The sequence below is a fragment of the Tachypleus tridentatus genome, chromosome 2, assembly GCF_004210375.1.
Source record: "Tachypleus tridentatus isolate NWPU-2018 chromosome 2, ASM421037v1, whole genome shotgun sequence".
Lineage (NCBI taxonomy): Eukaryota > Metazoa > Arthropoda > Merostomata > Xiphosura > Limulidae > Tachypleus > Tachypleus tridentatus.
The window spans coordinates 42,038,111-42,051,641 of NC_134826.1; the positions used below are offsets into that span (position 1 = coordinate 42,038,111).

Sequence of the window (13,531 nt, forward strand, 5' to 3'; positions counted from 1 at the left end):
TTCACTAGGACTGTACATAAAAATGTAATTTGAACAGTATTACTGAGAAACTAGAGTTCTTACAATAACTATTCTTTTTAAAAATAAATGGTACCCACTTTTAGTACATGGAAACATTACAGTTTACACAAGCAAGATTTATGAGAATGTTCAGTTTTGTACATCGAACCATTTTGTATGCAACAAGATGCATTTGATTAAACAGTACAATCCAAACAGTTTTCCTATGCAGTACCTCCCAGAAATAATTTTTTTTTTGAAAAATGTTCACTTAAGTTTTTTTTTTCAATGAGGTATGAATACTACAGCTATTAATTACTGGCTCAGACAGCTGCCTGTAGTCAAGTGTTCCTGCTAGAATGTGTAATAAGCTCTGTTAAGTCTTTAAGCAGACATTAACAACATTTAGTAATAAATATGACGTATATTTAAACAAAGCTATCTCTCTTGAAACCCTTTCACTCAACCTCTATACATTATTATATTTATTCATATTACCAGTATGTATAATCTCCACTAAATATACCACTGAATAAATGTGTTTCTTTGGATGTACTTTTACATGTTCCACTAAACTAAGTTCTGTTTTAAATATTTTGAAATTTCAACATCAAACCAAATAATAATAATACATATATGCTCACTGCACATTTTAATATGCTACTGTCACGCATTACAATCATCATGCCTTCAACATTTACCACCAATATACAAGTCACAAACTTTGAGTCTTTTCAAATTTATCACAATAAATAAAGTCTAAGTAAGTCCACTTTGTAAGTTAGGCAATATTACAAAGTACTTAAAATAGTAAAGTATATATTAAAACATATATCAAATGGATGTCAGAATAAAACATTACACAACAAATTTTACTTTAAGGTTATCTAAGATACTATATACAAAACTTTGAGAAATTTCAGTTTCCCAAAACTTGGACAAAAACTTTAATCAATCTATTTTACATTGTAATTAATCATTATTCAAAACTTATCAAGTGTTCAAAAGTATGACTTAAGAAAGTACAATTTATGACTATTCCAACTATTCAAGTAATTAAAATAATGTTACTATGATTTCTTTTCCTTTATGAATTCATGATTATTAGGTTTTTGGCTGGTACAGTTTAGTGATTAGAGGGTTGCTTTGTGAATCCAGGATCTGGGATTCATTTTACGTGCCATCAGCCACATGGGCACTATGTTTGTTTCTTTGTGTTACGACAAAGAGGCTAAAGACATCTACAACTGTTCCTAACTTTCAACTGCTAACTAAAGAGAAGGCAAGTCCAGCCAGTTACACTAACTTCTTATTTTGGGTTACTTTAATGTTAGATAGAGAGTAAATTTAATTGTAAAAACAGCTCGTTTGGGTTGAGAAAATTTTTTATGTCAAGGAGCAACGTTTCAACCTTCTTTGGTCATCATCAGGTTCACAAAGAAAGGAAGACAATGACTGAAGAAGGTCGAAACGTTGTTCGCTCCTCAACGTAAAAAATGTTTTCAAACCAAACGAGCCGTTTTTACATAAATATTTTTCTCTACAAGTGGGTTTTCTCGGCATCACTGTGAGAGTAAATTTACCGTATTATGTATCTTACTGTATTATGTATTCTTTAATGTTGAATAAGATACAAATTGAATGTTTCTACTGTGTTATAAACTATGATTTATAATTTGCTTATCTGTATTCTTTAGTGTTAAAGAAACTGTGGATTTACAGAGAAAGATCTTGGTTGATATGGACATTGTGGTAATCAATGGTAGATTAAAAAAAAGTAAAATCTCTCAACTGTAAAAACAAATAAATTAGAATGAACACAGAATTAATTTTTTTTTTTTACCTTTCCACTGTATATTTCAAAGAAGCTGCATGTCACTGTAAGATCTTCATCCCGAAACTTGGCAGACTTTAGAAGCCTAAACACATCTTTGGCTAAAAATAACAGAAAAGAAAACAATAACATTATTATGCATTTAAAAAATGCATGAAAGTACACAACAAATTATAAAAATTGTTATAAATCAGTAGAATACCAATGCAAATATTAACATAAATCTGACAACAACGTGTACAAAATTATGAGGGAAAATGATTTAGCAAGCTTCATTAATTTCAAACCTCTGTGTGCATACTTTCAAATATCTTATTTATGGTTTTATAATAGTAAATTAATACTGTTTAAAATGTTCATTAGAAAACATCCTGTGGATGAGATCATTGTTCATTGAAGTGATCATACATCCAACTTACTGGGTGCAAGACTGTAGTATTAGATTTTTTAGGCCACTGTCTGATGTGACACTTTTATTGAAGATGAGAAAGAAATTACTTCTGTTCTGCTGAAATGTGAATGCAAAGAGGAATTTACTGATTTCAAGAAAGTCATTTTATCTCAGTGTACGTACTAGCCTGTCCAAAGATCCAGTGATAACTAACACAAATGAAAGAGAAACTTACGGTGATACTATGTTATTAGAATTGTACTCAGAAAGAACACATTGTAATGCTCTTAAGGAACCATTACTTGTAACTGAAATGTTTCCATCATTGTCTGTAAACACAGAAGTTTAATCACTGAACCTACCACATTAAGACTGTTTGGGATTTTAAAAAAATATACACAGATTTTTATAAACAAAATTCTTATCGAACTTACAAATTGTGATTTTTAACCTTGTTCAAGTTCAAGGACCTCGACAGAACCAAAAATATGCTGCCAAAGGAGTTCTCCAGTAATGGTGACTTGAGATGACAAACATCAGAATCAGATATCCAATGCTAGTCAACAGCAATGCAAGATGTTCTACAAGTATTTTTACACAGAATGTTTATGAATGATTCTAAAATTAATATAAATGTGAAGGAAAAAAACTATCATGGCAGACAGTAACTCCCTACAGACCACAGACTAAGATGTACTGACCTCAGTAAGATTTACATTGCAGTAAAATACTGTACAGAAACAGAAAGATATGCTGAGATACATAAAAGAAATCTCCAGCTGTCAGTACCCATACTGGTACATACAGAAACACTTCATCATTTTCATGAACTTCTGTTAGCTGGACATGTTAGTGGTAAGGACTCAGCAGCAATCATGATTAAAAACATACAAATTTAAACAACAGTGATATATAATCATTTTTCCTTCATTTGACAGGTCCACTACCATGTTCAAGTAATGACAGTAAGTAGATAAAAGTTGTGATGGATTATTCCACAATATAAAGATCAACCATTCTCATACTTTGTCATAGTAAACTTTTCTAAGATAATAAAAAAATTATCACAAAAAACTCTCTCTCAACAGTTTATGATGTGTGAGATTGCAGAGGAACATAAACCCACACAGATGAAGTCTGTAGATACAGTATCCATCCTGACAAGATAAAGTTGTTTGTGATATTTTTGTTTGGTATGAATTATTTTTAAAATCACCAAATCATTTAGAAAAAAACAGATTAGCAATTGATGCCTCTCACGGAGCACTCCATAGTTCCAGAATCACAAATCTTGGAGGACAAACTAAACTTAAAAAGATAAAATGGTAAACAGACAAGACAATGACTTGGTATTAGGTTCAGAAATATCTATCAATTCAATTTGAAAAAGGAAGGAAATTTTACTCAGTGCTAATGGTAGAAAAACATAAGTCCTGAACAATAGTTCTTCATTACCTTTCAAGAGGAATGATGGACCAAGATATTGATGAGCCTTGTAAATATGTATGTAAAGAACCAGAAAATGTGTGACAGAGATAAACTACTTTCACTGATAAGCTACTAAACTTTCAAGCAATACTATAAGATAAATTAAATTTCTGACTACTTAGAAATGATATACAAGTAAAACATCACAATCTTGAATCTGTAGCACAACAGAATAGTTATTGAAAGTGTTCAGGACAGCCTAGGAAGTTACTCAGGAGCTGCTGTAACTCAGGTTCCTAAAATATCATGAAATATTTGTAAAGCTTTATGGTGAAACATTGGGAATTTTAGCCAAAATTGTTTCTCATACAAGTCGAAAAGCCAAAGAATTTTAGGTTACTTGGATGTCTTTAAACAATTATTTTATAATTGTTATAAAAAATTGCATACATGTAAACAGGTCCATTTTTATATTTACTGTCACACAATCTCTATGAATAGAGATGGTAAGTGAAAGAGAGAATTCTTTGTTACTAACTAACAATGTATCTTCAAATATTTTGTTTAATAGAGTAAATTTCTGATGAATACTGATAAAAACATGGAGATATGTAAATTCTAACCTCAACTTCGTTGGTGACATGGAGGGCATGAAAAAGCAATAAAAACTAATGAGAAATACGTATCTCTCTGTTTGGTGTACTTGGTTAAAAAAAACAAAACACGCCAAATACTACAACGTAAAGAAGTTGTATTAAACATATGTAAAATTAGAATACATAATTTTTTTTCTCTCAAGAAGTAAACATTACGCATATCAATTATGTACACAAATATTTCTGTTATTTTCACAACTTACTTGCTAAAGCATATATTCCTTTATGACAATCTTGTGATTTCCCATGAAAATCTCCACCCATTGTCTAGTGAAAAATCAGAACAAGAAATTGGTAAATGTGGTTATCATAGAGCAAATAATCTCTAATATTCATTTGTTATTTAACAATGAAATTTGCACAAATATTAAAAAGGATCTTATCATTACTTATGGATATCCTAATAAAATGCAGAAAAAAAAAAAAGATTATTTACTTTACTCTACATTTGTTTGACACTCACATGTGTTTTCCCACTTCCTGTCTGACCATAAGCAAAGCAAGTAGCCATTCCTCCATCAAAAATTGTTTGCACCAGAGGTTTAGTGGTAAATCTAGATAGATTAATATATTTGTTGAGCAGTTTTTGTACTTTTAAAAAGATTCAAAGAAATGTTTGAAAACATTTGAGTTTTTTTCTAAGTTTCATTCTAAAGTTGTATACTTTACAAAAAAAATATAAGCCTTTGTGTTATCTGAGGTTAGGCTTACCATGAAACATTTTAAATTTCAAGTTTTGAATACAAATGAGGGTTTGAGTAATAGGAAACAATTTGTTAACTTATTCACTCCCAAAAAGGGATGGTGAGAATCCATAGTTTTATGTAAATGTAGTTTAAATAAATTAGTATGAGAAGGTCATTAAGTTTCGTAAGAATGTTAGGTTAGCTCTTTATCAGATTAAGAAAGTCCAATAAGTGACAACAAAATATTCAAATTATTATTTGTTGAATGTTATTTCTTAGTTTATGACATACAAACAATGCATAAGAATAAAAAAAATATGATTTATTGAAAAAAAAGTATATTACTTTGATATAAGTTGATTTCAACCAAGAAAGTTGTCAGCAAAAATAATGCCACCTAGTCTGACCTAATCCTATTTTGAAATGAAGAATGCTTTCTTCAAATAATATCTCATAACAATTTTCAGTGTAAGTTTCACAATATAAAAAAGTAATAGAAGTAAATCAAACTATATGAATCAGTTTTTAAGACAAAAGCAGATACTACTTAATAAGATAATTTTATATTCTGATCAAGTATGTTAGTTATGTACACTGTGAGAAAGGAAAAACAACAAATGTCAGTAACCTCATCTTTCCCAGTCTAGAAAGAATTAGTTATTGAAAGGTTTGTTAAGTCAACAATACAAATTAATAAGTGTACACATTCAAAAATAGTAAATATTATTATAAACATTATTACTGATAAAAAGGAATATTCAAGTGTTAAAATATTCTAAGATATCAGAGATAATACGAAGAGTATCTAAGAATAAAGGAGAAATAGTAAGTCATTACTTGCAAAACTCAAGAAAATCCCAGTCAATTGTTAATAAGCATAAATAGAATTAATACATGATCAACATTCATATTATAATCAAAAACAAACTGAAGCAACAAGAGATCAAATGATATACAACAAAGGACTATTTTAACCACTGTTTTCTTCCAAACAGCAGCAAGCCACCAATAATAATAAACTTTGTAACAGTTCATAGTAAATGATAGTAAGATAAATAAAATTGCAGTTAATGTTCATTGAGGCCAATCAAACTAATATTTAAAATCAGCTTGTGAATGTGTTATATATTTTTTACAGGAAAAACTATTCTAAAAACTGAGGTCACTACACTCGAACATAGAAACTTATGGAGTACACATAACACATGTATGCTTCATATCTTGTTAAAGTAGTTTTTTACATTAGATATTTCATAAATTGAAACTGTTAAGCTAAGCTTTGAGATTAAGAATTTATATGTTTCATATTATTTTGTAGAGATATATTTTCTATAATTTACAAAGAAAATTTAAAAACTTAAGAACATTACAGTAAACTCAAAAAATATGAGTTAATACATCTTGTGCCACCTTGTACGTATACTTTTTTATGACTAAAACAGCAAATATTGAAGCTTTACAAATTAGCTTAGAAACCTAAAATAGCAGTAAATACACAAATTATTTACAAGTGTAAAAGCATCTGTTTAAGTCTCATTTATTCATGAAACCTTGTTAAGTACAGGCAAGAAATAGAAATAAAAGTGATAATAGATTGAAAATAAAAAGGTTAAATATCAAATAACCTTAGAAAATAAGATTTTGTAAAAAATGTACACACCTGTACACTATTTCATTATCTGAATTCTCATCAAAAGCATAGTCAAAGCGAAATTGTTGATTTTCCAAATATTTTGTGAGATCCACCTTTAATTTAGGTTCATGCACAGCAATGAGCTCCTTGTTAGGGACAGTAATTACATCCACTTCTCTCTTTCCTATTTCTGTACAATAAAACAATACAATCTCCTTTTGTTGATCTCAATACCTCACACAAAGTTGAGATAAAAAGCTTTTATATTCAAAGTATTAATAAATATAAACAAAATAATTACGTTCATGATCGTGACCAGATGTTATAGGTGCTAAGTCATACTTGATTTTTATAGACCACAAGCAACTACAATAAATCAATAATCTTCATGTAAATATGGGAAAAACTAATCTAATGTAAAAAAAAACTAAAGGAAACTCTAATCTATTGTATAATGTCACTGAGATCTTCTGCTGAATAATAAAAAAAATTATTTTATCCTTCAAAATATATTTAGGAACCGACTTTAAAAATTTGAAATTTTTTATCATTCCAAGCAAAGATATTTAAGAAATTCAAGTTGCTGTGAACACACAGAAATGGAAATTTTCTTCCTATAGACTAGATACAAGCAATAAGTATCTATCTTCTTTCAGCTGACAGTATTATGTGTCATGTATTTCCATGACATGAAGCCTACAGTACAAATATAAGATGGAACCAGCAAATGCCAATTTACAAACATCTGCACACAACTGGATTCACAACACAATAGCTGTATTTTAAAGAACTAATATAGTGAAACCCTTCCTAAACAATAGGGGAAACACATTGTACTTTACAGGACCTATGTTGGGAAGAGATGTTTTATTACCTACATAACCTGGTTTGGTTGATCAATGTAAAGGAAATAGAATCCTGTTGTTGTTGTTTTTCTAAACACTCTTTTATATTATATTTCACAGAAAGCAAGTGACATTTTTACTACTGGTTATTACACACTATCTTAAAAAATAGTATTTCTTATTAAAATCTAAAGAAAAAGTTGTGGCAAAAAATTGCACAGATGGCTAAAAGTATTAAGTTTCTAAAATAGCCATTATTCAGTATATAAATGATATACACAATCTATTTCAGTACAGTTCTATATATACTTATAACACTGCTTTATTTGTAGATTGTTTAAATGTGTGATATCTAATTGATAATTCAAGACACACATACACACATATATTAAACATTTTTTAAAGTATTGCACATACATATTTATTGCTCTTTACAAATTATCATCAGAAATGATTTTAGATAGAAAACTAAAAAGGTGGAAGTAAAAATATTTTCCTTAGAACAATATTAGAAAGTGTCCAGTTAATCAAAATTATCTAAAATTACCAGAACACAGCTGTGTATAAATAATAGTATAAACAATACACACTGATTATTAACAGATGAACTATACACTCTTGATTATTAACAACTGAACAATGCACTGTTGATTATTAACAACTGAACAATGCACTGTTAATTATTAAAAACTGAACAATACACTGTTTATCATTAATAACTTTAACCACATACCTATGCTCTTTAACATAAACTTTTACTAACAGAGACAAAACTCTACAAAATAAGCAATCAGAATATATATATACACACACTATTCATAAACATTTGTGTATAACAGAAGTTACATAACAAAAATTACATTTTTTAAAGATGTGGTACAGATTCCCTAAGTTATGTTTAAATAACATAACACATTTATTCATAACACAGAAACAAATAAGAAAAATACCTTTTTTATTTAAAGGCCTCTTCCTAACAGCCACACAAATCAGTTGGTTATATACTGGGTCATCAGAAGTAATTGGCGTAAATTCCAATTGAGCTCTGTATTCCCTACAGGAAACGAAGAATAACAATTAATCACAATTTTGCCTGTAAAAGTGTTTTATCACAGACTTATTAGAGCCCCTGTCAAGTCTGACATGTCTTCCACTATTATGGACCAAATACTAGTCCTTTAACTTTTATAATGATATAAATACTCCTGCATTCAAATTCTGTTATTACTTATTATGGCAAATGGCACTGGCCATGCAATCAGCTGATATTCACTGTCTCTCTGATTAATTTATCTTCATAATCTATTCCTTCACTTTTAATAATATTCATTTATTTTATTAAATATATTGGATTTAAATAAATTTTGATCTTTAAAACAAAGAAGTTTTGGTATGTTTTAAGACTTGTCACTCACATGTTAAAATTTTCTTTATAAATCATGGTACTGGAAAAAAGAAACCTTAATAAAAGCTTGGTTTATTTCCTTCATTGTTTAAAACTGCTAAGTCATCAAAGTTGTACTTAGCAGTTCAATACCTAAAGTGTTAGTTCTGAAAATTTCAATAACCAGCATTTCACTGATTATACATCTCTCTCTCAACAGCTACTAATTTGTCCTGAAATTACAAGCCTATTTTGTCTATTAAAATGTTTTACTGCTGACCTCTTGAAATTACAATTACCACTAATAAGAACTTTGGGCTAAAAAGGAGACACACTACATTAATAAGAACTCACAAATATTGTTGGTGGAACATTATTAGTTTTAAATGTGTAAAGCCAGAAGATGGAAGTATGAATACAGTTATGTGTAGCTACAAATTTAACTATAGTTTACCTGATCATTCGTATAAATTCCCAGTTAGGATGTGTACGGTCCTGTCCCATTGACTCGTATTTCTCTGCTTTCTGTTCAGCTTGCCGAGCTCTTCTTTCTTCTCTCTGTTTCTTGATCTTGTCCACTTCTTTCACTACGTTGGATCGTCTTCTAGCTAAATATAAAATGATCACTTATTTACAAAACTGTATACTGTAATCTTTATACAAATTTAAGTAAGGATTATACTACAGTATTAGTCATATGTTACAAGTGACTGACTTTCCTAAAATATCTTGGAATTTGCTAGTGCTGTCAATATGTTGTAACCCATTTACTGCACCAGCAGTGCTCATTCTCTGAACACTGCTGGTAGAGTAAAGGGGTTACAACACACTGATAGCACCAGTAGTGCTCATTCTCTAAACACTGCTGGTAGAGTAAAGGGGTTACAACACACTGATAGCACCAGTAGTGCTCATTCTCTAAACACTGCTGGTAGAGTAAAGGGGTTACAACACACTGATAGCACCAGTAGTGCTCATTCTCTAAACACTGCTGGTAGAGTAAAGGGGTTACAACACACTGATAGCACCAGTAGTGCTCATTCTCTAAACACTGCTGGTAGAGTAAAGGGGTTACAACACACTGATAGCACCAGCAATGCTCATTTTCTAAACACTGCTGGTAGAGTAAAGGGGTTACAACACACTGATAGCACCAGCAATGCTCATTCTCTGAACACTGCTGGTAGAGTAAAGGGGTTACAACACACTGATAGCACCAGCAATGCTTATTCTCTAAACACTGCTGGTAGAGTAAAGGGGTTACAACACACTGATAGCACCAGCAATGCTCATTCTCTAAACACTGCTGGTAGAGTAAAGGGGTTACAACACACTGATAGCACCAGCAATGCTCATTCTCTGAACACTGCTGGTAGAGTAAAGGGGTTACAACACACTGATAGCACCAGCAGTGCTTATTCTCTAAACACTGCTGGTAGAGTAAAGGGGTTACAACACACTGATAGCACCAGCAGTGCTTATTCTCTAAACACTGCTGGTAGAGTAAAGGGGTTACAACACACTGATAGCACCAGCAGTGCTTATTCTCTAAACACTGCTGGTAGAGTAAAGGGGTTACAACACACTGATAGCACCAGCAGTGCTTATTCTCTAAACACTGCTGGTAGAGTAAAGGGGTTACAACACACTGATAGCACCAGCAGTGCTTATTCTCTAAACACTGCTGGTAGAGTAAAGGGGTTACAACACACTGATAGCACCAGCAGTGCTTATTCTCTAAACACTGCTGGTAGAGTAAAGGGGTTACAACACACTGATAGCACCAGCAATGCTCATTCTCTAAACACTGCTGGTAGAGTAAAGGGGTTACAACACACTGATAGCACCAGCAATGCTCATTCTCTAAACACTGCTGGTAGAGTAAAGGGGTTACAACACACTGATAGCACCAGCAATGCTCATTCTCTAAACACTGCTGGTAGAGTAAAGGGGTTACACCACACTGATAGCACCAGCAATGCTTATTCTCTAAACACTGCTGGTAGAGTAAAGGGGTTACAACACACTGATAGCACCAGCAATGCTCATTCTCTAAACACTGCTGGTAGAGTAAAGGGGTTACAACACACTGATAGCACCAGCAAGTGCTCATTCTCTAAACACTGCTGGTAGAGTAAAGGGGTTACAACACACTGATAGCACCAGCAGTGCTCATTCTCTAAACACTGCTGGTAGAGTAAAGGGGTTACAACACACTGATAGCACCAGCAGTGCTTATTCTCTAAACACTGCTGGTAGAGTAAAGGGGTTACAACACACTGATAGCACCAGCAGTGCTCATTCTCTAAACACTGCTGGTAGAGTAAAGGGGTTACAACACACTGATAGCACCAGCAATGCTCATTCTCTAAACACTGCTGGTAGAGTAAAGGGGTTACAACACACTGATAGCACCAGCAATGCTCATTCTCTAAACACTGCTGGTAGAGTAAAGGGGTTACAACACACTGATAGCACCAGCAGTGCTTATTCTCTAAACACTGCTGGTAGAGTAAAGGGGTTACAACACACTGATAGCACCAGCAATGCTCATTCTCTAAACACTGCTGGTAGAGTAAAGGGGTTACAACACACTGATAGCACCAGCAGTGCTTATTCTCTAAACACTGCTGGTAGAGTAAAGGGGTTACAACACACTGATAGCACCAGCAGTGCTTATTCTCTAAACACTGCTGGTAGAGTAAAGGGGTTACAACACACTGATAGCACCAGTAATGCTCATTCTCTAAACACTGCTGGTAGAGTAAAGGGGTTACAACACACTGATAGCACCAGCAATGCTCATTCTCTAAACACTGCTGGTAGAGTTAAGAAGCTACAACACACTGATAGCACCAGCAATGCTCATTCTCTAAACACTGCTGGTAGAGTAAAGGGGTTACAACACACTGATAGCACCAGCAATGCTCATTCTCTAAACACTGCTGGTAGAGTTAAGAAGCTACAACACACTGATAGCACCAGCAATGCTCATTCTCTAAACACTGCTGGTAGAGTTAAGAAGCTACAACACACTGATAGCACCAGCAATGCTCATTCTCTAAACACTGCTGGTAGAGTTAAGAAGCTACAACACACTGATAGCACCAGCAATGCTCATTCTCTAAACACTGCTGGTAGAGTAAAGGGGCTACAACACACTGATAGCACCAGCAATGCTCATTCTCTAAGCAGAAAACTTGTTTTGGGGAATTACACAATGTTCAAAGCCATTAAAAATAGATTATGATTTTATGGTAGAATAACTTGTTCTTGAACATATCTGATTCATTCTTTAGTAAAACTTCAAAAATGCTTATACAACATTTTTAGACCTACTTTCCCCTTGCAGCTTCGTTGATATTTATGTTCTCACTTTCTCAAAGATAATGAGGAGAGGGGAATGTTTGTACGAATCAACGTTCTGTCATTCCTTTTTTTTTAAGTTTATCATGCCTAAACAGGAACATACAGCTACAGAAGTAAAGTACTGAATGTTTGAGAAGCTGTGGATTTATGTGTGAACTATACAATATGTAATTGCTAGAAAACTTGAGGCATCTCAAGGATGTAATTTCATGTTATGTAATAAAAAACAATAACAATGATCACATTAAAGGCATTTGGAAGATTTTTCATTTTGTAATATAACAGATAGGTCATACACATAGCTTTGTTAGTATTTCACAAACATACCACCAACTATATAGAAAAGAACTGCAATACATAGCTCTGTTTGACAATATTTTCATCCCTTATTTAACTTGTTGATTAACTGAAACTGAATTAGCATAAAATTTGCAATCTTCAACTTAAAGTAAATAACACATGAAAGGTGTTGTATGTTTTGTGTCAAGTATGTTTAATGTTATTTGCACAATAGTTAATCAACCACTGTTTTAATTCTGTGGTTTTATAAATTATTACTATAATTTTAATCTCTAAATTATCAACACAATGTATACGACATTACCAGTATTTACACTTCACTTAAAGATGAGAATGAATAATTTCCACCTAAGAAAAATTAACTTAAAAACAAACAAAGTTCAATTAGCATTTTCACCATGAAAAACTACATTTTGATTTCGTTTTTTAATTAGAAAATGGGAAGTTGGTCTAAATCTATGTCAAGAAGCAGGGTATTTTAGTCTTGTGAATGTAACATACAAGCTGTCAGTGTACCACTCTTGGCTACTGGTTGAAGTGGTGCAGCTGGAGGACTTATTGTAGGTGAGGCTGACACAACTGAATTGTTGTTGAGTGGAGGCAAAGTTGTGTGATTGTTATCTGAATACCCATTCTGAGTGGGGCTTTTTGAATTGTTGAAGGAGGATCCTGTAAAAATAAGATTACATATGATTGTAACAGTCAAATTGAGATTCCATATAACACTTTTCATGATACAATACTAGCATATTATGAACATAAGTTTATAATGTACACAAAGTAGCTATCATTAGAACAATAAAAATTAAAAAAATGAAAACTACATATTCCTTTTTCTGTTACTTCATACAAAAGCACCAGTAGTTTAACACCTTGGCTGCAGAGTTTTATGACATTAATTATCAACCAATCAAAATTTAGTAATCAGTTGGGTTTCCACAGGATGTTGCTCGAAAGAAATTAAAACAAACCATATAGTGCGTTCCACAACTGCTTGTCAATATA

The 13,531-nt window shown here is 32.1% G+C and overlaps 1 protein-coding gene across 2 annotated transcripts in view; it reads right to left on the minus strand.

Annotated features, from left to right (window-relative positions):
* LOC143241886 (kinesin-like protein KIF2A) overlaps positions 1-13,531 on the minus strand; it is a 55,837-nt gene that overhangs the window by 26,757 nt on the left and 15,549 nt on the right. The window contains exons 6-12 of one of the 2 annotated variants that reach the window (XM_076485199.1): positions 13,028-13,195; positions 9,312-9,465; positions 8,424-8,527; positions 6,656-6,818; positions 4,773-4,863; positions 4,513-4,576; positions 1,844-1,935 (exon numbers count right to left, since the gene is read on the minus strand). In XM_076485199.1, the coding sequence (XP_076341314.1) occupies positions 1,844-1,935; positions 4,513-4,576; positions 4,773-4,863; positions 6,656-6,818; positions 8,424-8,527; positions 9,312-9,465; positions 13,028-13,195 (836 nt within the window). The remainder of the gene's footprint in view (positions 1-1,843; positions 1,936-4,512; positions 4,577-4,772; positions 4,864-6,655; positions 6,819-8,423; positions 8,528-9,311; positions 9,466-13,027; positions 13,196-13,531) is intronic. The other variant, XM_076485202.1, reaches the window with a different exon arrangement.